The sequence below is a fragment of the Dermacentor andersoni genome, chromosome 6 (assembly GCF_023375885.2).
Source record: "Dermacentor andersoni chromosome 6, qqDerAnde1_hic_scaffold, whole genome shotgun sequence".
In the NCBI taxonomy this organism is placed as follows: domain Eukaryota; kingdom Metazoa; phylum Arthropoda; class Arachnida; order Ixodida; family Ixodidae; genus Dermacentor; species Dermacentor andersoni.
Window position 1 is genome coordinate 165,709,352 of NC_092819.1, and position 23,974 is coordinate 165,733,325.

The 23,974-nt window shown below is 43.3% G+C and overlaps 1 protein-coding gene across 1 annotated transcript in view; it reads right to left on the minus strand.

Annotated features, from left to right (window-relative positions):
• Window positions 1–23,974, minus strand: part of SamDC (S-adenosylmethionine decarboxylase) — a 122,079-nt gene that overhangs the window by 30,046 nt on the left and 68,059 nt on the right. Inside the window, exons 3-7 of the mRNA XM_050172026.3 lie at window positions 13,693–13,819; window positions 8,259–8,333; window positions 7,994–8,021; window positions 7,892–7,934; window positions 2,148–2,388 (exon numbers count right to left, since the gene is read on the minus strand). Of these exons, the coding sequence (XP_050027983.1) occupies window positions 2,148–2,388; window positions 7,892–7,934; window positions 7,994–8,021; window positions 8,259–8,333; window positions 13,693–13,819 (514 nt within the window). The remainder of the gene's footprint in view (window positions 1–2,147; window positions 2,389–7,891; window positions 7,935–7,993; window positions 8,022–8,258; window positions 8,334–13,692; window positions 13,820–23,974) is intronic.

A 23,974-nucleotide genomic window follows, 5' to 3' on the forward strand; every position in this document is an offset into this window, starting at 1 on the left:
GTATTCTAGTTGCAAATATATTCACCAACTCATTTTTTCAGACCTGTGCAATGATGTAGATTTTCCCTGTGGCTTACCCCTTGGCTTTCCTGTACTCAAATTCACTATAGGGAACTCTGGAGCTGCAATTGTTCAGCTGAATGCAAATGGATAGTACTACGTGGGATGGTCTGACAATATTCGTGTTTGTGGCTTTCTAATTTATGCCAGTTTATCTGCCTTTATATTGGCCTACATTGCAAAGCAATCTATACAGCAATATAAATGCAGAAGCCAAATACGACTGAACATGCATAGTCACTACAGATTTGTTGACAGACAAAAAATGCACAGAACTCTAGCCATAAACAGCTTTGTTGTAAAAAAACGAACGAAAGAAGAAAGAAAGAACCTTTAGGTAGTGCAGTGTGTAGTTGAGGGGTTCGACCTACGGCGCCATTCTCTTACATAACACTGCAACTCGTAATGCCTTGCAAGAAGTCTGATACCACCAATCGTATAACTTAACGCACTACCACGTGTGCAGCAGGCTTTTGCCTTCACGTGTTACAGCAGCATAACATGCTGCCTAACATTTTTTTTCTGCACATGTTCCCTTAAGAGGTCGTTCACACAATGTTCGGTTTAGCTGATTTACGACACGATATATATAAAAAAGAATGGTGTGTGAGTGAGCCATTTATCGCATTACTTGATTCTAAATTCTACTTCTTGCACAACCGCCCTTGATGTACGTTTGCCCATTCATATTGTTCTGTATGTGCAAGCTTGACCAGAGGATATATAGTATGTAGAACCTTTCCCTGCCATTAAACAGCTCTGAGTAGTGCTCGTCCTTGTCTCCCTTTTTTATGATGTTTATCCCACTAATTTACCTGCTCAAGTATGCAAAACCAACTAGCCCAACAATTGATCCTTCTTGCATATTAGCAACGATACAAATCCAATGTAATTTAACGTCCCCCTGCCAGGTATCGGCACAGTAAGCCAAAAACAAGACACTATATTTGCAGGTACCCTTTGCTGGCCACAATTTTTGTTCACCAACATCAATGTTTAGACAGGTAGAAAATGTTTGGTACTTGATTCAACATTCCAAGGTAATTTTTCTTGAATATTTGTGTATTGGAAAAAAAATGGCACTATTCAAACACACTGTCTTTATTTGTCGGCAACATTTTGGATACCCAGCAAAAAAAACTTTCCTCTTGCTTGCTGAATCACTTCTATGTTCAGCGAGTTTTAAGCTGCGGCACATTGTTAGAAACGTTGAGGTTGCTTTCCAGATCCATTCCCAAATTGCATTTCCACATGGCAGCCTGGGCAATGTGAAACTTGCCAACTGGGATATTGTGCAGCAGGATGTCTGTTGCCAGCAATCCCTGCTTTCTTTCCACGATTGCCTCAAGCATTGGCAGTGAATGCTAGCACAAGGCACGAATGTGGGTTTGGTATGCATTATTATGCAAACTGAAAAACAGTACGAGTCATCATGCATGCGAACATAACTGCATTTAAATTTGTGAGCCAACGAGATACTCTGAAAGGGCATTCACTAACATACTCCATGGCCACTTCTAAAAGTCTGCTCAGACGCTGAGAGTTTATGGGTGATTGAAACTTGATACTCGTACTGATCAGCGATTTATACAGATTGAAAATATTTGCATTTGCTTACAGTGTGTGCAGACATCTTATTCTGTTGTGGTCAAAAAGAGGACACAACAGCCAGTAAGTTTTGCATTTGCTAATCACCGTGTCGGGGTTTTGAAGCACGTGGCCCATGCTATGTTTTGCATATGGTGTGATTGGAGAGATCTGACATCTGCTAATTCTACAATGAATTTCCTTGGCAGGACTGCTTTTCTTTGTAGAACAACAGTACTTGATTGAACTTCAGCACTCAAATTTACATTTGTAGGAGCATGCATTGTTCAACAGGATGATACACAACAGTCTCCGTATTGTCACCATACTTGGATAGAGAGGTCAGCTGATGAATCATGGGAAATGTCCATCCTTTCTTTGGACATGAGCCAGTAAATTCCCTCACTTGTATGTGGGAAACGTTGGCACGGCATGCATTCAAACTCCAGCTGCCACCATTTGCAATAGGTAGTGCAGTTAAGCAAACAAGGTGTACTTACTCCTTTGAGAATACCATTAACCGAGTATCCACAGGGAGTGAAGAGATACTCGTCAAGTGTGGCTGTTGGGTACAGTCGGTCAATGCCAGACTTCTGTGTCGCATCTCTGGCACTTGAAGAGCCCTCTCGGGTGAAGATACTCATCACTTTCTGATCCAAGTCCTGCATGATCACCTCCAGGGTTTGATCAGCCACTTGAAATCCACGATAGCCCAGAGGAGTGTTCAGAGTGTACAGGTACCTGCGGAACCAATGTAAATCTGCCTACAACTGCCAATCTAAAAAGTAAAAAGAATGCAGAAGCTCTACTGTAGTTGCCTAAGCATGTGTAAGCATACCCCAAACTTCTGGTTGGCCCACCCTCAAGCTATTAGCTGATCCATCCTCAAGTTTCAAGTTGGCCCAACCCTACTACAAACTTCCCCATGCATTTTCTAACGAGCCCTATGTATCCCTATGGGTATTCTCTGTTTATTTATATGTTTGGCTTAAATTGTTCCTTATTACTTACAACGCTACCAATAATCTACATTTAGACTATTATAACAATTAAATGTCTTCACTTTGCAAATCATGCATTTTTGTGCAGATACAAGGCATTACACTTTTTACGTGACAGGGCTGGGGTACTTGGCAAAGAATGCTTACAAATTAAAATAAGGATGGGCATGTGATGTCAACAATGGGAAAAGGGAGGCCATTCCAGTCTGCCACCAAGCCAAAAAATAAAGGAAGAAAGGCAAAGAATGTTTGAACTTGAAAGTAACTGCTTGAAAGTAACACTTACAGAGGGAAAGTCCACTCTGTAATAGGTAATACGCTTGCGTCATTGCGAATGATAGTCTGGCAACAAGGTCATTTAACAGGTTATAGCAGGTATACCCAGAGGTTGTTGGCCAGGTTCAAGGTTCGGGCGCCAGAGAGAGCGTCTCCCCTGGCGATGCTTTTTATACTTTTTTACCTTTGCGAGAGGAATGTCCTCACGTGTCGGAGACCTTTTCCTTTCCTGCAAGCAGGGGGAAGGGTGCATGCGTCATGGGATAGAACTAGGAGAGGGCATAGCTAGTGCACCTCTCCCGTGTGTATGCCAGTTCTTAATGCGTTCATAACATGTATGTGCCCCCCACAAATTGTGGCCACAAAACTAGCTGCAGGTCCAATACGATACGTGCAATGTGAGGGTGATACAGGGTGTCAATGTACTGCAAAATAATTTGTCACAAAAACAAAGGCTAGCAATGCACTGACGGAGAGACAGTGTTGGAAGACCGAATTCTAATTTCCGTGATGCATCATTGGTGTCATGCCAGTATTAAGAAAATCAACAGGCAATGCAGTTTTGAACAGATTCGAGAATGTCAATGACATATGCAGAGGCATATTCCAGTTTAGGTCATACAAGTGCAGGCATGTTTTGGACTGTTGCGTATATGTTTCTGGAGGCCTAGCATTTTGGCAGCAGATAAAATGATATTAGAAACATGCACATATCAACTGATTCCAGAGGGAGCCTATTTACTGAATACAAAAACCTGAGAGATTCTGAGATGATGGCATTGAGTATCGTATGATAATACGCTTATTGGCAAATGTGCGTATAGTATTACAGGCTACATGCAGGGGTGAGTTACTAGCACAGATTAAGAATATATACGAGCAGACCAAGATTACAATATCTTATGCCCTTGTTTTGCTTCTTTCCCCTTCTACAGATTGTACTTCCAGTATATATCAGTGCTGACATGCAATAAATATTGGTTGTTTGTCAGCACCGAGTTTGTCTACTCTCATCACCATCCTGTTTTGCAGCACTGTTTCCTTCAAGTTCAGTAATGTACAAACCAGCCCAATCGAACTCGCAAATGCAAAGGTGTGGTTACTCCTAGCCATAGTGTGCATACCTCGGCTGTAGAAATAGTAGTGATCCACCACTTAGTTACACAACTACCCAACAACTTGTGCACATAAGATTCCACTTCCTGTAGAGCAAGACCTTGTTGTCTTGATAACAAGTCTTTAAAACAGCTCAAAGTGTAACAGAGCTCACAGGAGGACTTGAAATGATCGGCAGTGGTTGCCCTGACAAAGTCTCTTGTTCAAGCACTGTTGATGTACGCTGTCATCTGTGGTTGCCGTAAGGAGGCACCAGTTGACAACTGTAGTTCCAAAGTAGTGCACTCAACAGATGTGTTGCTAACCCACAAACTACAGCACTTATTGTTAGTGCGCATAAGCTTCTAAAGAAACACAGAGGCTAGAAGGCACCAGATCAGTTCTGACCACCTTTAATGCGCACCTGATTGCATGAGTAACTTAGCACTCTGCCTCTATTCAAACGAAAGCATGATGACTAGGAATCAAAGCTGAACACCATAGCTACACTAGAAGTAGATAAATCTGTAGCAGCTACAGTGCAACACAAGATCCCATCAAATATGATGCCTAGGAATTCTTTATTCACTGGCACATTTAGTTACAGTAGAGGCCTGTGAAATGCACTTTTCAGTTCAGAATTTAATTGTGCAAGCATTGTGCAAGCATAAGTGTATAATGTTAAGGGATAGGAAAAGAGCAGATTGGGTGAGGGAACAAACATGAGTTAATGACATCTTAGTTGAAATCAAGAAAAAGAAATGGGCATGGGCAGGACATGTAATGAGGAGGGAAGATAACCTATGGTAGTTGAGGGTTATGTACTGGATTCCAAGGGAAGGGGGCGGCAGAAAGTTAGGTGGGCGGATGAGATTAAGAAGTTTGCAGGGACAACATGGCCACAATTAGTACATGACCGGGGTAGTTGGAGAAGTATGGGAGAGGCCTTTGCCCTACAGTGGGCGTAACGAGGCTGATGATGATGATTACAGTAAGGCCTCTCACATGTTTACATACTGAAGGCACAGCAGGCATCATGTACAACCAATATTTCTGAGGACTTAAAATACACAGCGCTGATCTAGGATTGTTTTTCACTCGAATTTCGACCAACCCTCGGGCATTTATGCACAAATGTGGAACATAATGCTTAAAACTTCAGGGAGGTGCGGTTTATTGTACTGCAATTCAGCATGGTTCTCAATCAAGCAAACATGCTATGGCTATCTTTCCTGACCATTTCCCTTTTGTACACATTGTGTCTCATGACATGAAATCTCCAAATTAAATGTAATAGAACCATACTCTTTATTGTCACACTCTCACATTATGATAACAATTTGCAATGTGGCTCTCGCTGTTGGTCACAGTAATTGCAACACCTTGAGGAGTCTAAGAATGACTGCACGAGTGCTTAAAGAGCCTCGTCAGGCAAAGCTGTGCTCTAGGACATTTTAGGAATGTTTGAATAAACTGCTATACTATCATTGGCTCAACAACCAGGATCCCCACCCCCCCCTCCTGAACATGCTAAGCCAAAAATGGCTTAAAGGCTCCAGGCCATGATGTTGCAACAAACATGTTTCTGCAGGACTGAGACAAGTATGTATTGGCCTTTATTACTTGCAGATATAAAAAAACCTGCAACAGCCTGACTGCATCCCTATTTGAGGCAGTTGCCTGCACATGCAACAGTGGCTGGAAAAACATTCTCAGGGTGTCTACCAAGTTGAAATTTCCAAATTCGCCGAGTTTTCCAGGTTTTCCCTGAGTGACGCAGAACTATGTTTTATGTCAAAACGGGCTGAAACCATATCGCCCGATGCTGTTACTCTAGTACACATACGAAAAAATGTTCTTTTTTAAACGACTTAGTCCAATTTGAATGCTAAGGAGTAGTGTTCATGTTATTCAAAAAGAGAAGAGAAGGGAGGGGTTAAGAAAATGCACAGCAAATAAAATGTCATCGAAAAAAATTTCAAATCGAGTCCGACATTCTATAATACGAATAAAAAGGAGATGCATACAGAAGCAAATATTTTAGAATATGAGCTATTTCTATCAACTGATAGGAGGCTCAGTGGTATGAGGCCCGAACTTTGTCACAATTGAGATTCTCTCTCACCAACTCGTAATTAAGTCAACCTGAACTGTCCCGACTTTCAGCCCACGCACGATGCCTCAGTGTTGTGTTTCACTGCCTTAAAGAGTTTATTTTGGTTTGGATGAGGGACACCTGCATCGAGGCATCAGCCAACAATTTGCTTTTTTTTTCTGAGTTCAAGCTCCTTCAAAACAGCGTCAGCATGCCTCCTTTCCCGTTCATTCCTCAATGCGTAAGTCCTTTCTCGCCTTGTCCTCCTTCCGCCACTCGTTCGCCCCCCGGACCATTTCAAGCATCTTCTTGGTCCTTTGCACAGTCCACGTCCGATTTTTTCAAACTCCCTAGGGGCCGCGAAAAAGTGCAAAAAATCGGCCAGTTGGAAAAAAATAAATGCATGTCATTAACTGCCCTTAAGGGCTCAAACCGCCACAGGCACATTTGAAAACGCTCTGAAGGCATGTCGGTACACATATTAGGCATATTGGTGCTCGTACTGTGACAGAAAATACCGGGTAATCGCATGTATAATTAAGGAATACATATTGTGTACAATGGCAATAGCCATTCCCACGCTTGTTTATGCTTCATTGCGTATGCTTCACCAAGATTTCTGTACAGAGGCGAAGCTGACTTTAGGGAACCGGCATTATGCAACGCACCGTGCTTTCCAAGCTTCTAAGCCAATCGCGAGCACCACAAAGGCGGAGTCCGTGCCATTGCTGACAGCAGCGAATTCTTTCAATAAAAAACAAGGCACCCAAAGGCAAGAAGCTTCATAGCGAACGTCGAAGCAGCTAGGCCTAGCGTTGCCGCAGTGGTTGCTACGGTTGCCAGCGAATCTGCGTGCGAGAGCGCCGGTTCGAGGTGGCGAGGTAATCAAAATGGCAGCGCGGTGGCTTTGATTAACGCCGTTACGGACATGCGGCCACGGCAAAACGGCCAGAAAATTGGAGGGCGAAGCGTTCTTGCGTCCGAAATTTCAGACGTTCTGATCCATTGACTCTATGGGGTACGTGGTGGTGCCAAGAAGCCGTCCAAATTATGAAGAATCCGGAAAGTCAGTCGTTGACTGTACACTGGCAACTCCTCCAGCCAACAACAGGGTGTCAAAGACGATTCATTACGATTCCTGTCTGTTACTCGAGCCAGAATTACCGCGACTTTTGACCCTTCAATAAAATTACAGCTAAGTTTCCCTTATCGAGGCACAAATTCCCTGAGTTTTCCCTGAGTTTTTCCAGAGCACTCAAAATCCCTGAGAATTCCCAGTTTTCCCGGTTGGTAGACACCCTGATTCTACATTCAGCCAAATGTGCTCTCAAAGTTAAAGGCCATTATGGAGAGCACCAGCTACATTTCTGAGTATTTCTTTCTTTCATTTATAGTCATGCATTTATACACAAGTCTCCTTTCCGCTTATTTCCTATTTTGTGTACATCTATTTCATTGCAACTTTCTTCTATCTCTACAGGACAGCTCAGGTACCCATTGAGAAGTGAGACATCTATGATGCCCTTTATTTCCTACCTTGGGTTTCACAACAAACTACCACTACACTGACAGGAAATACCCCGTCCATGGGAACAAGGAGCATGCTCCTGCAGTAGCAACTAAAAGTGGCAGCTCACTAATGCATTGCCAAGAACAATACTGCTCATATCTTTCACTTCGTCACTGCAACATAAAGTCAAGTGATAGCAAAAGGTATTGCAAATCATACTTGTGGCACCAACATTGATATTGCAGCACTGAGAACAGCAGCACTCACCAGCAGTCATGGTTTATTCTGCCCATGCAGTAGGCTGCACCATCTGCGACAAGGAGGTCATCACAGTCCGAACAACAGGATCATGAAGCAAAATCAACTTACCCTGAAAAAGGCGATCCAAAACCTCAACCTGTCATGAAAAAGAGAACAGTTTTGCTTTATGACAGCACCACCCAGTGTGTGCACATATTTCGCTGCATGTACTGAAGCCTTCTCTCTGCTTAGCATTAAAAAAAAGCATGCATATGCTTTTCAAGTTATGCGAGTAACCCAGTATTCAAATGGTGCCTTGCATGCATATGTATCCAGGCAACAACTTGGATAGAAGTGAGTGATGCACTCATTTTTTAGCCACAAAGTGCCTCACCTCATCCTCAAAGCTGGTGTGTGGCTTGGTTTGCAATTCTGGTCTCATGAAGTTCTTGCGGGAGTAGAAAATATCCTGCAAGAGTTTGACAACAAACTTCACAAACAAAGTGCCACACACACGGAAACGAGAACCTGCTGCGCAAACCTTTGTTCTGCAGCATTGAAAAAATTATTGCGAAAAAATGCAGCAACGAATTATGCAACCAACATGCAGGTGGACAAATAATGAGGTTTTCAAAAGCTTACTTGACTCCTACACTTTCCTTATACGAAGCAACGCCTGATGTAACTAAAGAAATTGGCACAATCAAACAAACAGCAACTCTTCAATTTCAAAGCACTTTCTGATGCAGTGATGACAGAAATTTGTGGCCATCTTTGGCATGCTCAGTTCAAAGTTCTTGCCAACATTTGTTTCCTTGTAACTGTTTCCTTTGCTGCTTTCTGGCACTGTTCAGTGCTATTAATGCACTTCAGCTTTACATTTGTTTATTTTTCATGTTCTTAACACTGAAGCTACATTTTACCTGCACAATATATGTATATTTTTGCTTATGTGCAGGAATAGTATACCTTCACACTAATGCTCAAGAATGGTGAATAGACGAATGAACCAAAGACACTACACTATTCTGACGATCATTAGTGATGGGGTGCTGAACTTTGCCTTCGCAGACCTACCAACCTTAACAGTTGAAGACAAGAAGCATTTGGTGGAAAATACCAAAAGCTGAAAAAAAAAAAGTTGCCCTGAAAATTACTCCAGGACTGTGTTTGTATTCTTTTGAATTGAGATTGTCCCTGAACTGAATGCAAAGCAAAAATAAACTGGAAAATTACTGCTGTTGTTAAAGCAGACCTAGCAACCACAGCAGTTGTAAAATACTGCAGTCAAAGCCAAGAAGTATTAAAATTTGTAGAAAGAACACTAAAAATTGTTTCACGATTCAAATCTCCATTTATTAAAAAATATGCAGACTTTCTTCTGTACAGACGCTATGAACAGGTATTCTGTTTGCAGCAAGAATGATCTGCAGGGTGTCTACCAAGTTGACATTTCCAAATTCCCCGAGTTTTCCAGGTTTTCCCCGAGTAGCTTTGTAATATACCCAGAGTGAGAGAAGTTTCTTTTATTTCAAGACGTGCTGACACCATGTCACCCGATGCTGTCACTCTCTAGTATCTTAAAAACAAAGAAAAACTACTTAATCCAGTTTTAATACTAAGGAGAAGTGTAAAGAAAACAGAAGGGAGGAGTTAGTGTAATACATAGCAAATAAAATACCTTCGAAAAAAGAAAGGTAAAATCCATTGCGAATCAACTTGAACATTCTAAAATACGAATAAAAAGGAGATGCATGTAGAAGCAAATATTTTCAATATGAGCTATTTCTATCAATTGATAGCAAGCTCATTCGTATGAGGTAAGAACTTTCTCTCACGTAATATTCTCTCTCACAAAAGCTTTTAAGTAAACCTCAACTGTTCTCACATATTCTCAGCCCACGCACGATGCCTCAGTGTTGTGTTTCACTGCTTCAAAGAGTTTATCTTGTTTGCACGAGGGGCACCTGCACCTCGGCATCAGCCAACATCTTATTTTTTTTTATGCGAGCTCAAGCTCCTTCAAAGAAGCAGTGACACGCTTCCTTTCCCGTTCATTCTTCAATGTGTAGGTCCTTTCTGTTCTCGTGTTCCTTCTGCCGTGCGTTCACCCCACAGACCATTTGAAGTATCCTCTTGGTCAGTTGTGCAGTCAACATCCGATTTCTCAGACTCCCTAGGGGCCATGAAAACGTCCGAAAAATCGGGCAGTTCGAAAAAATGAATGCATGTATTTTACTGCCCTTAAAGGGCCCTTCACCAGGTCCCATAACAAATTTTGGTTATACGCTGGAAGTTACGTGTCCTCTAGGGAGCGTTCTGCCACAATGAAAAATTTAAATCAGCTCATTAACAGCCGAGATAGAAATATTTTAGTGCCGCCAACCCATGATTTCAGGAGGGTGAGCTCCACTGCCAAGCAAGACACTCTCTCCGCTCACCCCATCTAACCTCTGCAAGCGAAATTCCTTTCCTGCGTTCTCCCATACCGGACCTCGAGGAATGCGTGACACATACGACAAGGGCCGCGCTTTATTTTTTTTTCTCTTCGCTTTTTTTTTTTTTTTTCTTTTTTGTGAAGCTGCACACTTGCGTTGATGGTGTCGCGTGCGAGCTGTTGCGATTGTCTCGTTCCGCGCAGTGCACGATTTTGCGCACTGTGTACGAGGAGACCTGACTAGCCGTGCAAGTCAGTGCTACATGAATACTGAGGCAGACACAAGCAGATCACAGAGCATGATCCCGCGCTTTTGGTGCCTGTGTGGGCGATTGCACGACGTGGGAACAAGCAGATGAAATGGAAGTGCATCTCTCTTGCTGTGGTGCGAAGCTTGTCAGCTCAAAATGGCCAGACCTGGTGAGGAGTGCTTTAGGACTCAAATCGCCACAGGCACATCCGAAGCAGTAGTAAAGAGTTCGATGAAAGTTCGTCTGGTCAGGTAACACGATGATGAAGAAATTGGGGTCACTGACCAAGTCAAGGTGAAAATAACATCGGCGTTTCGGGACCCGTACGAGTTCCTTGATCACACTAAGGGCGGGCAAGAGCCGCAAGTCGTTCTTATGCCAAAATGCGACAGAGAACGGGTGTAGTAGGTTTCAAGCACTGGGATGAATCTTTTGCAAGCTTTCTACTGAGCTAGACACCCAAAAACATTAAAAACAAGCTATGTTCGCCTTTCCTTGAAACAGACTCGATCAACCTATTGCACATATTGTGGACCTATTGCAGGTCTTACTTGCGAATACGTTGAATACGTTTACCAGATCATCTGCCTTTCCCTACGGCATACCGCAGTAAATTCTAATATCATCTACAACATTATGCTATCTGTAATCAACTCAAGAAAGCTAGGTTATCTTATGAATCTTTTAAAACACTTTTTCTAGTCTCTTACGGAGACTAGGAAATGGAAATTTATGCCATCTAGCATTGCAGCCTCCACCTATGCTCATTGTTTACCTTTCTTGCACCACTCCTCCTTCCCCTCCTCTAATTCCACTATTCAAATGCAAGGCATTGGCACATTTTTGTTTTCTTTTTATTATATTTGTGAATTTATTCATTTACTACCAATACAAGTGCTTTGCGCCTGTCGAAATGACAGCACGAACGCAGAAGCAGACTACAGCAAACAGGTTATAACAAGCGCCACTCTGCTCGTACACTCTATCCCTAGCGGCAAAAGGGGCGAACTAGACTAGGCGTGCTGCAGCAGGAAGATCTGTGCAGGTCTGGAGTTCAGTAGGTCGTGGCTTTGATTAATGCAATTTAGGACCTGCGGTCACGGCAAAAAGTCCGCAAAACCGGATGGGGAAGGGTTCTTGCATAGAGTTTCATATTAGTATAACTGGAGGGAAATCTGGCGCTGCGATCATTCAACCATCATGGGAATGATGGGAAGTACAGGCTACGGATTGGCATTCTGATGACTGGCAAACTAGTCAAGTATTTTTTGGCAGTTTTGGTTTCGCTCCAAGCGCAGTTGCTATAATCTACAGTGGGACAGTGTAACGGAAAGCTCTCTGCTTTTGTTCTGTTGCTCGAAGTGGCGATAGCGCACTGGGCCAGCGGCTGGGACGATGTTTGTGTCGCGGTATGGTGTCAAAGCCCTGACCAGAAAATGACGGCATCGTAAACGTTGAAAGAACATGTTTTCACCATTTGGACCTTGGTTTGTTAAGTGTGGTAGGTTGGCGCTGTAGCGTTACGTCCTTTATGAAACTTTAGAATAGCAAAAAAGAAGGCACTACTTATACAGAACAGACAGTTGTACTTCTAGTGGCTTGACAATCAAATTTTATTGAGGGCTTCATTATGCATTGCTTGTTTATGTGCTCATTGAAATGCATGTGTTAGCACTTTGAGAACGCAAGCTTAGTTGTGGTAGGAAAGGTTGCTGCTTCCTGGCTGTAGTCTGGTGTCACAAAATGGTTAAGTGCAAAGCCACGCCGTAACACTTAGGAAGCGGCACGTCAACATAAAATAAAATGAAGCATACCTGTAGGAGGCCTCAAGCATCCCTGCTAGCAGTGCAGCAGATGTGCTTAAAAGTACTTGAATACCTTCAGCAATCATGAAAGCCAAGGCAGCCTTTAGAAAGAGCGAGAGAATTTGCAAGTGCCTGTCATCTGCGAGAAAAGTCGCGTTTGCAGCGAGCAGGCGTCGTAGCAAACGACACTTGTAGCATTCCTCTCAAGGGCGCAAGACTTTCTCACAATACATTTGTATTTCCATAGATACTTGATGAGTATCTTTATATAAGTACATGCACGGTTGTTATTGCTGTTGTAAAAATAAATTATTTTCTGGCGCTAAATCTGGAATAGAATCGCAGAAGAATGCATAGCCTGGTGTGCCCTGGTAAAAAACCATAGTAAACCGTACTTCAATCTCAAAGTCATACAAAGTTTATGTAACGTGTTGTGCATTATACAAGACACTGCAGAAATAAAATTAAACTTCACGCGATAATATTTGAGTATAGCTGCGTTTACTGCCCCGCAAGCAAACGCCGCTGGTCTAAAGATTGAAGTCAATCCGAAGCCTGTACTTCCCATCATTCCCATGTAGGTTGAGGCCACGCTCATGAAAGCCCCCATACACACTAGCACCCCATTTCCCTCTGGGGTATTTATTTAGAAACTCTAGGGGTTCTTGCATCCGGAATTTCAGATGTTCTTACACAGTGACTATCGGGTAGGTGATGGTGCCGTGAAACTGTCCGAATTATCGGGCATCTGAAAGCCAGTCGTTGACTGTACACTGGAAACTCCTCCAGCAGACGAAAGGGCGTCAAAGTAGGTTCTTCACAATTCCTCTCTGTTACTCGAGCCAGCAATACCACAACTTTCGTTCTATTTCAGAAAAATTACACCCAAGTTTCCCTGATACAAGCACAAATTCCCCGAGTTTTCCCAGAGTATTTCCAGACTATTCAAAAACCTCGAGAATTCCCAGTTTTCCTGGTTGGTGCACACCCTGGATCTGTGCCACAGACAAACAGAAACATTAAGTTTATGCATTGGCACAACAGCAGACATTTCAGTTGATATATTTCTATTTGCCGGTAGAGCTGCTATGATTAGGTCAGAATAATCAAGCAAGTAAAAAAAAAGAAAGGCTCTAAAAGCCAGTCAAAGAGTTATTCTTTAAAAATCAGTGTAGGCCAAATTGAAATCAGTCTTACCCTAAACTGGATGCAAATGAAAATTTTTAGAATTATTAGTTTCATCCGACCATTGTACGGGAACCCTAAAAATTAGGCATCTCATGGTGAACTTGTAAAAGTTGGGACACAAGGAATACCGCAGACTATCCTACTCACCAGCACTTCATTGAAGCCTGTTAGCTCCTGGACAATGTAGAGCAGAGGCTGGACTGCATTCAGCAATGTGGTGGAGCCACAAGTCTTGAGAATGAAGCACCTCTTGGACACAAACATGCTGCTCTCACTGAAATAAGGCACCACACTATTTCATGCCGTTTTCTTTAACAGCCAAAAGCAGCGAGTTCAGAGCAACCCATTTTCCCAGCACCTCTGTTCACTCGCTGCCCAGCAAGAGCCAATGGGACATCACGTTAAAAGGGAACTAGGTATTCACTGACTCTTGCACTGAGGTGCTAGCTATGGGCCAAAGAACGCAGCTTAAACACAGCAAGTGGGAGCTTCAAGTATTGCATCGTAATGTATGTAGTAGTGTCCTACACCAAGCAAAATGCCACTGTGCACTTTGCTCGGCTGACAACCAGGGTAGGCGGCTAAAGTACACCTTTATGTTTGCCCTGAGCACATACTTTTTGCAAGATACACAAACACTTTATTAGCAAAGATTTACCTGTAGGCTTAGCACGTAAGTAGCACCCCTCTTTCCCCATCACATGAGCAAAGCTTTGTTCGGGGATTGATGTGGCAAATTGGGCATGTTGGTACATATTTGAAAAGGTGGCAGTGCAAAAAAAGACATGGACAGAGACAAGACGACAAGGAAAAGTGCTGAACTTCCAACAACACAATGTGAATGGTTCACAAATATATACATGCTGTCCGAACCCAGGGTTACCATCTGTGCATGGGTAAGTATGCCAGCTCTTTGAAAGCATGACAAAGGCCATGCTGACACATCTCTCCCCAAGCGTAAAAATCCATTCAGATTCTGCGATTTCCGGTGTCCAGGGCTGGACAAAGATACTCTACAATTCTATCACGATTATAAGACAAGATACTCTGAATAAAGGGAAAATCAGACATCCACCCATTCGTAGCAATTGCTACAAAGGAAACCAGTCACTCCAGTCAAACCAGATACTCTGCTAACACGTATACGAGATAGATACAAGATACTACTGCAATTATTGTATCCGATATGATACTTTCCATTTGTATGTTAAGATGCTTCAATACATTAGCAAATTTCTTATTACAGATCTATATAATGTTTTAGCAAATGTGTATGCACAAAAATGTTTGCTTGGAAATTTCCTAACACTGACCAATTTTGATTCATTTGAATGACGTTTGTGTTAGCATCTCAATATTTGTCTTTCTTGCTCGAAGTATCCTTTCATCCTGAAGCAACTTATTCTGATTACTTTAGCTGTTTAACATGAAAGCTCTGTTTAACATGAAAGCTCATGAAAGCGGTTTTTGTTTGTCACGCTTGTAACTGATGGGAGTCGCTGCTCTGCCGGCCGACCAGCTAGTGGGTCGCCATCTAATTACAAGAACGTCTATAGACGTCAGACTATGGAGTCTTGCAAGACACGTAGCGCCACCTACCGGTGCGAAGAGGCAGTAATTGAGTAGTGCGAAGCCCAACTCCCTCGCTAAGTTGCCTATGCAGCTAGCGACTGCGAAACAACGATTTAACTAGATTTTGGTTCATATTGCGAGTGTTTTGCACATTTACCACCCAGACAGAGAGCTATGAATTTCTCCGCTAGTCGGACACACCGGCTAACTGCCATAAAGCGCTCGCTGGATCACTCGTCAGACTGATGGTGGAAGCAACGGCATCCTCGATAACTTCGCGCGCTACGAAGAAACACCCCAATTGACGCTACTGTTGTGTTGTAAATTGCCATGAACGTGAAGGACTGAATAACAACGTTCAGTTTCCATTGCGATCGTATGAAGGAGAAAGGCGAAGCGCTGGATACGGGCCGTTCAATGTGTTGGGTAATCAAATTACTCGCATTTCCCACCACACAGCGACTTGCATGAGAAAGCACAATACTGTTGTCCTACTGTAATTGCGTGGGGTAGCCCTGACAGAGAATCGTGGCAACTAAGCGAAAACTCAAGAATCTGCAGCCACCACTTCATTGGCAACAGAAAAAACAACGTTGTGAACCATCCTGCATAAAGGCCATCGATATTTTCTGTCCACCTACGCTTGACTCAACAAGTGGAACGGAGAGATTTGGCTGGTCAGTTTAACCAAATATATTGGTTCGTTTATGAATTCAAAATCCTGTTCTAAAGCATCGCTGTATCGCGAGCTCATTGCTAGTTTCGGTATTTTGTATGTCCTGCGCCAATACAACAAGCATGTTTCGCAATGTGCTGAGCCTGCTCGACTGCATTTTTCAAATATGAGCAATGAAGTTGCTGTAGGAGCACTGGATGAGTAATTGCGAAGTAACACACGTGTGTAAAAAGAAATGTCGCGTTTATTTACATTTACTTGTGCGCGTGTGTTGCTTGAAGCGTCTGTGAAAAGTTCAAAGGTACTGAGCGGCGCTGTAGTTCCTGCAAGACAAAGATGCAGCCCGCAGGCATCTAGGAAGCTTACTTTCGTTATGTTCGCACTCCGTTTGCTGCCCTGAAAAAGGCTATGGAAGGATTTACTCTCTAAATAATTGCAAGAAAAACATTATGATAAAATGCACAAAAATATAGGATATACTTAAGTCTTCTGTTAAGGACATATTCAATATGAACCAATTTGAAATGCTTAGATTTTTATGCTGATATGCCTATAGACAAACCTGATGCTCTCTGTACTTGCGAGTTGCAGCACGCCGAAATAACACCCGAGACTTCTTTTATACTGTACACGTACTTCACCCTGCTGAGCTTCCTTTCCGAAGCGTTGATGGGTGGAAGAAGGCTTCCAGGTCCTTGATTTTTAGGAAACCGTGCTTCAACACGAACAAAAGAGGAGGGTCCATTGTGGCCTATGCACCTTCGCTTGTGAACAGCTCTTCTTGCACTACTCAGTTCGCGCCAAGGATGCGATGGGGACGCTGGTGACGGGTTTTTCCGCAGCGCCGCCTGGGCGGAGTCTGAAGTCTATAAGAAGTCTCTGCACAATGGCACAAATACCGCTAGGGAGTTTTACCTTGCCCAAAAACTTAATACAATTTACGCAATGCCAGATCACCCGACAGGTGTACAGCAGCAATGCTGGTAACAACATTCTGAATTCATAAGCATAGAAATGCTTACCTAATGAGAAAAGCCGTCCCTCCATCCGTCTCATAAAATGACCACGTTCAAGATAGCACCCACAGCAGCAAGCGAATTCAGCTTCCTGTTGCATCTTGCTTCAACAGCAACGAAGCGGCGACACAGGGCTCACGGTGCTCTCAGCAGGTGCCACACACTACCACTTTCACAGATCACTTTCAAGATATGTGCCCACATATCTCTCAATGCTAAGTAAGTGATGAGAACACAGCACATGAAGCTATGAGCAGTCGGCACTGTTTGTCAGCATCGCAGATCGCTTTCAAGGTATGGTCCGCGCAATGGTGCCATACGAAGCCGCCGCCGCCTGAATACACGATTGTAAGTCAACCTATTTTTTTTAATTTGAAAATGTGATGTAGGGGGTCAACTTACAATTGAAACCAAAACATGTCACTGCCAAAAAAGCAAGACATATCAGTGGAACTACAACGTAGTTACAATTTTATGTTTGCTCTATGACCCTACCCGTAGTTTTTCCTATCCCACGTATGTTCGCTTCTCAGAAGGAAGGGTTTTTCAACATTTTTTTGAGTTTTACATCACACACAACACTCATGGGGGGGGGGGGGGGGGAATGAATAGTTGATGAAAGTGCCGCTGTTCCATTCGCGGCGGCACCCCCAGAATGGCGGCGCTTGCGGGCTTGCAGGCATATGCTTGCAGACAGTATCAATAGTTCATGGAAGAGCAGACACTGCTCTCGTGTTTCTCTTTCCCTGTAGCTCTTAGAATGCTCTTAGTTTGACGCGTTCAACTCGACTGCCGGCTACATGCTACTTCCATGTTACATGTGCCCTCCTGGAGCAGTGCTTGTAAAAAATCCAATATATCGTCACGATGAAAAAAGCGACCTGTGACTTATAGAACACCAAACAGGACATTGCCTCTTCAGACACAGCAATCACCAAGAGGCGTCTGTGCCCACTGCCTCACCGTGCTGGCAGCCGGCGTCTGAGCATAAAGAAACCTGACCCCACTACACAATGCTGGCATGCTTAGAGACAAATGCCTAACACGCGCTAAGAAACCTCATCGGTAGTGCCTAGGCAGAGCCGTAAATTCAAGGAGCAAAAGTCCCCAGATTTTCTGTCTCGTGCCGCTCTTGCGCCTGCGCACAAACGGCTGGCGATCCCTTAAATGAACGTCTCGTGTCTCGTGTTGGTTGGGGTTGCAAGAGGCTTCGTCTAAAACGTGGATATGGCTACACAAATAATGCATTCTTAAAGTAAAATTTTCATAAAAGGTGTTCATTCATGCATATTACATCTTCCAGTGATGTTTACTCACCTACAATGCATAATCAAGCGAAAAAAAGCACGAACAGACGATAAACTATTCCGAAGCAAGTGGGAATCTTGTCTGTCCTCCAACTTTAGCGGCCCGATGATAGTTCTTACGTTTCGTATAATTGTACATGCAATAACAAGTTCTCATAGTTAAACAAAACATGTTTTTGTGTAATAATAAAGCTAAAACAGCTTTTTACGTGCTGTTTTAGTATAGAATGGATTATTGTGACAGACGGAACGGTGCTTGCCAGCCTGGCAGGTGTCCTGCTCTCCAAGAACAATGCCAATCCGAAGTCACAATATGCTGGCATTCCCATGCAAAGCACAGTGCAGCAGCGCCAGATTTCTCTCTAGGTAATATAATGAGAAACTATGCGTTTAGCAGAGCGGACGGATGGATGGATGTTATGAGCATCCCCTTTGAATTGGGGCGGTGGGTTGCACCACCAAGCGCTTGCTATTATACTGCCTAATGTCCTACCTAAAAAAGAAAAACAAGAAAAAAAAAAACACTATGAACTCCCCCACCCAAATTTTCTGACCCCCTGTTGCAAACTTTGCTTTTGTACGTCTCCGTTTTTTTTGTCGTTTCCCAACTTTTCTTCCATCAATCTTCCAATCGCCTCTTACTAATCTCTATTGCAGAGATGTTTACTTTTCTCCTGCTCTCACTGAACCCAAGGGCTTCAAGAAGGTCAGTGGTGCCTAAATCGACCGCTGGGCAGAGGTCTTCACATTCTAATAAAACATGCCCCATCGTTTCCCTAGCTTTACCGCACCAAGCACACGCTTTTCTTCCTTCTTATATCTCACTTTATAGGTGTGTGTTCTAAGGCATCCCAATCTCGCTTCGAGAAGTAATGAGCTTCCCTTTGAGTTATCATAAATGGTTTCTTTCCTAATTTCGTTTTTTCCCCTTAAGTAGTTACTCATGGCAGGTTTCTTTTCCATTGCCGCCACCCATGAGATTAATTCAACCTCTCCGACTTTCCGCTTGACCTTCTTTGTTGCTGTGTTGCCGACCCCACAGGCCGCATACTTGCTGGTAAGCTTCCTAGTTCTTTTCCTTCACTGTGAATCAATATTTTCCCTGTACAAATAGCTGAACACCTTCCCAGCCCATTTACTTTCTTCCTTATTCCTCAGTCGTTCTTCATAATCAATTTTACTGCAAGCATCCCTCACTTCAAAACTAGTCCAGCCCACATCACCCTGCACAGCTTCATTTGTAGTCTTCCCATGAGTGCTCAATGCGAGGCAACCCACTGGCCTTTGGTTCCCCTCGAGTCCCGATTGTACCCCTGATTTCAAGCAAAAAACCGCATTTCCAAAAGTAAGTCCTGGAACCATTACACCTTTCCACATACGTCGGAGGATTTCGTACCTATTGTATCCCCATAGCGCACTGTGCTTCATTATGGCTGCATTGATCTTCGCCTTTTCTGTCATTGTTTTTTTCCTGTGTTTCCATATATCTATTGCCCTCGTTTACCGATATACCAAGGTATTCGTATTCTGTTACCCGAGGTATTTCCTGGCCCTGTATCTCCACTGCCTGTTCACTGTTTTCATTGAATACCATAACACCTGATTTTCTAACACTAAATTTCAAACCTAAATTATTGCCTGCCTGTCCACAGATATTAGCCAGATGTTGCAAATCACTTTGCTTGTTAACTAGCAACGCAGTGTCATCCGCATAAAATAAACCTGGGAACTGCTGCTCAACTACTGTACCCACCTGTTTGTATGAGAGATTAAACCCGATATTAGTTCCTTCTAGCACACTCTCCATCCTCACCATATACATCATAAATAGCAGCGGGGATAAAGGGCACCCCTGTCTCAGTCCCTTGTTGACATGAACTTTCTCCTCGCTCCTCATCTCTTCCCATTTAACGCAAACGGTATTTTCTAGGTAAATCTCTCTCAAAAGCTATATAGACAATAGTCACCTATGCCTTCCCCTTTCAAAATATCCCACAAAAATGTTGCGGTCTATTTTGTCATAGGCTCCTGTAATGTCTAAAAAGGCCACATATAATGGTCTGCTTTCTACTTTTGCTATTTCAATACACTGAGTAAGAACAAATAAGTTATCTAAACGCCTACCTATTCTGAAGCCCTTCTGAAGTTCTCCCAAAATGCCATTATTCTCTGCCCATGCTTGCAGCTTTAATTTGATTGCCTGCATTGCTAGCCTGTATATTACTGATGTAATGGTCAACGGTCTATAGGAGTAAATTCTAACTTTCTCCCCCTTACCTTTATAAATTAAATTAATTCTACTTTGTCACCAACTGTCTGGTATTCGTCTATCTTTTAAAGTTTTTTCCCACTGCTTTTCAGCAGAGCTTCCTTACTTTTTGGTCCTAGTTCGTTAATCAGCCTAAGGGGAACCTCATCTAGCCCTGTGGCTATGCGCTAAGGGATTTTCTCTTTGGCTTTCTTCCAATTGAAATTTGTCAGCACCAGCTCCTTTTCCACCCGTGTCTCTTTCATGCTCTTCTTTTCTTCAAATACAACATCGTCATTGCCTTGGAAAGATTCGGCTGTTATTTTTCGGATGCAATTTATTGCTGCTTCCCGTTCCAGTTTGTTTCCATCTTCGGCTAGGATATTGTTGTTGACTTCCTGCGTAATAATATTTTGTGGTTCCAAAATATTCCAGATGCGGCCTTCTTTTTCTCAAGTATTTCTGACAACCAACGTTCACTTTCAACTTTTACCTTTGCTTGCACAAATATTGGAACCATAGACTTTTTCTGCTGGTATATTTCCCATTTACTGGTTACTTCATCCTGTGGCAACTGTGCCTTCTTTGCCTGCCTGTGCTCTCGGGATGCTTTCTGTCATTCGGCGATGGCTTCTCGTATCTCCTTGTTCCACCAGCTTTTTGGTTTCTTTTTTCCTTTCCAACGAACATGTTGTTTCTCTTTCCATATTTCTGTCATTATTACACTTAGAAGCTCACCACATTCCCACTCTTGGCCATTTGCCAAGTTCTTCCTCAACTCTAGTGACTATATTAGCTATTTGTTCAGTGTTCAAATTTGGACTGGCCATTTTGCTCTCCTTGCTCTCATTCCCAACTACATATGCCATTTTCAACATGATGCATTTATGGTCACTCCCTATACTGCTATACCCTTCCTCGTCAATGACCATTTCTCTCAACTTGTCCTCAATACCTTCTGTCATCAAACAGTAATCAATGGTTGATTGCCAGTCTCCCATTTCCCACATGATCTGCCCTTCACATTTAGGCCCTGTATTCACGATAACGAGGTTATGTTGCTCGCAAAGGTCTAGCATTGACTTCCCGTTGTTGTCGGTATAGCCATCTAAATCCTGTATGTGGACATTCATGTAACCTACTAGGATAATTTCAGCGTCATTCCCGAAATCCTTAATATCAGCACTTATGCATTCCACTAACTCTTTATTCTTCTCTGTGCAATTATTTCCGGTCCACAAATATGTAACGCCCAGCTAAGTTTTTTCCCCACTCATTGTACCTGATAACCAAAGATGCTCTTGACAATTTGAATTTACTCTTTTCCATTTGGCTCCTTGATGGATGAGCATTCAGACTCCCCCTCCCTTTCTTTCCGACTTAGTTATGTTGCACCCTTCCCAAACATAATCCTCAATCACCAGCGGCTCTTGAGTCTCTAAGGTGGGTTTCTGTAACCGAATACACCCCTATTTGCTTTCTATTTAACTGCTCCTCAATCTCTCCCCACTTTTCCTTTCTTCTGTCACCCTGCATGTTTATGTAGCCTATTGCATGGCGAGCTCTCTTTCTTGCTTTCCTCCTTTTTCTGTTATTGACAGTGATGCTATTCTGAGGTATTCCTTAGCACGTGTGGGCCCCCTAAACAAGCAACAGCACGACCAGCAAGTCGCCAGCCCACTTCTTGTGCAAGCCTGTAATTGAAGTGGATCCTGTTTCGTTGGAAATCAACACACCTTCTCACTTCCCCGTTTACTTCGACAACCTCAAAGCCTTCTCTAGGCTCATTTTCCATATCACCTCATTAGCAGCCACTACGGCTCTTTGTACGTGACTGTCACATACAGGCACTTCCGGCACCATGCACACCACAATCTGCACCTCTGAGGATAGCTCGCGCAAGTTGTCCAACCCCTTCGCCAAGCGCTGGGCTAGTCCTGTCCTTTTCTTGTTTAGGATGTCATTTAGGCCACCTGCTACTATGACATGGTTGCGCACATGGGCATTTTCCGCGAGCTTTTCTTTTGCTCGCTCCATGACAGAACCCAGTGTCTGCCCTGGAAATGTCCCTACCGTTCTAATATCACCGTTCACCCTCTCCACAATTGCTTCTGAGAATCTAGCCAGGTTTGAGTCGCTGGCGACATTCACCATTTCCCTCTCTTACCTCTCCCAGCTTCCCTTTGTCCTTTTACGTGTGATTCAGATTCAACAAGGGCGATTGACCCCTGTGCTCCTGCTTTTTTCCCGTGGCGGCCTCAAGGTAGGTGCCGCTCTTTCCAGCTAGCCCCTCACCACATTGCATGCGTTCCATGTACTTTGCTGGCACTCCCCCTCCTGTCACGTTGGGAGACTGCGTTCTATTGTCACAACCATTCTCGTTCACAATGGCGGCCCTGTTCAGCTTTTCCTCAGCTGCTTCAAGTCTTTCTTCCACTACCTCCCAGGCATCCCGCTCCCTATTTAGCTGATTTGTGAGCTCTTCAACCTGTCTGACAAGCTCTTCCTAGAAAGCCTCCATTTTCTTAAGCCTAGTATCGACATCACAGCATGTGCCGATTGACTCGACTCCCTCTCCATTCTCATCCGTCCCCTCATCTGCCTTGAGGGACGCCCCGCTCACTGCCCGCTTTGCCGGCTTTCCTGCCATGTATTGCACAGCTTTTTCTAATGCAAATACTACAATACTATAATAATGCAGAGCATGTACCTTCTAACAAAAACTGATACACACAGGATCTCAATCCTTAAGATGTTGCAAATTGTCCCCAATGTCTTAAAAGCAATCAATGCCAAAGAGACTTAAGGTATGACATTTTCACACATGTTCAACCACGCGGCCATGCTCTCACTTTCCTACCAAAACAGACAAAATAAAACCACTAATAGCTATTAGTCTTGCCACTTCCAAGCTACTATTTAAAGGCTATAGAGACTTAACGTCCCATCCGGTTGCATGTGTTGAAGCACATGGTGCGAGAGGACGCTCTCACTATCCTGCAAAACTAAGTGTGCACGAAACACACCCATGCACACGAAAAGAGAGAGACAAAAGAAAGAAAGAAAAACTACCTAATTATTATTTAAAGGGTAAAAAATCAGGAAATCAAAAACAAAAGCAAGCTCAAAGCATGCACAAAAACTTATGATTTCATCACCGCCACACAGCCCTGAAAAGCACGTCCATTTGCCACAAAATCTCAAGCTAACCCTTTTGTAGAACCTTCGTAGGACTTTTCTCAAGGACCTTTCGTAGTTGCAGCGCCCTCTGGCCAAATTCAGGGTAATGAAAGAAAATAAAAACACCCATTGATCACTTTTATAAAGTAAAACGTATATATACTACTTATTTGTCCATGAAGCATCTAGACGTGTGCTTGTAATGAGTTACAGGTCCATTTTATCCAGCGGAAAATAAAGCGCTATCTTGGGGAACGCCACGTGATGGCCAGCGAGCTTGCTTTCTGCATCGAATTCAATCCTTTCTGATGCCAACGCTAGCCAACCTGCTGCGCAGCCCACTCTGCTCAGGCAGCTTGTAAGCGGACCATATTTGTCACTCCACAAGCCCGTTTGCATCTAAACGGAGGGTGCATGTGCATTCGCACTT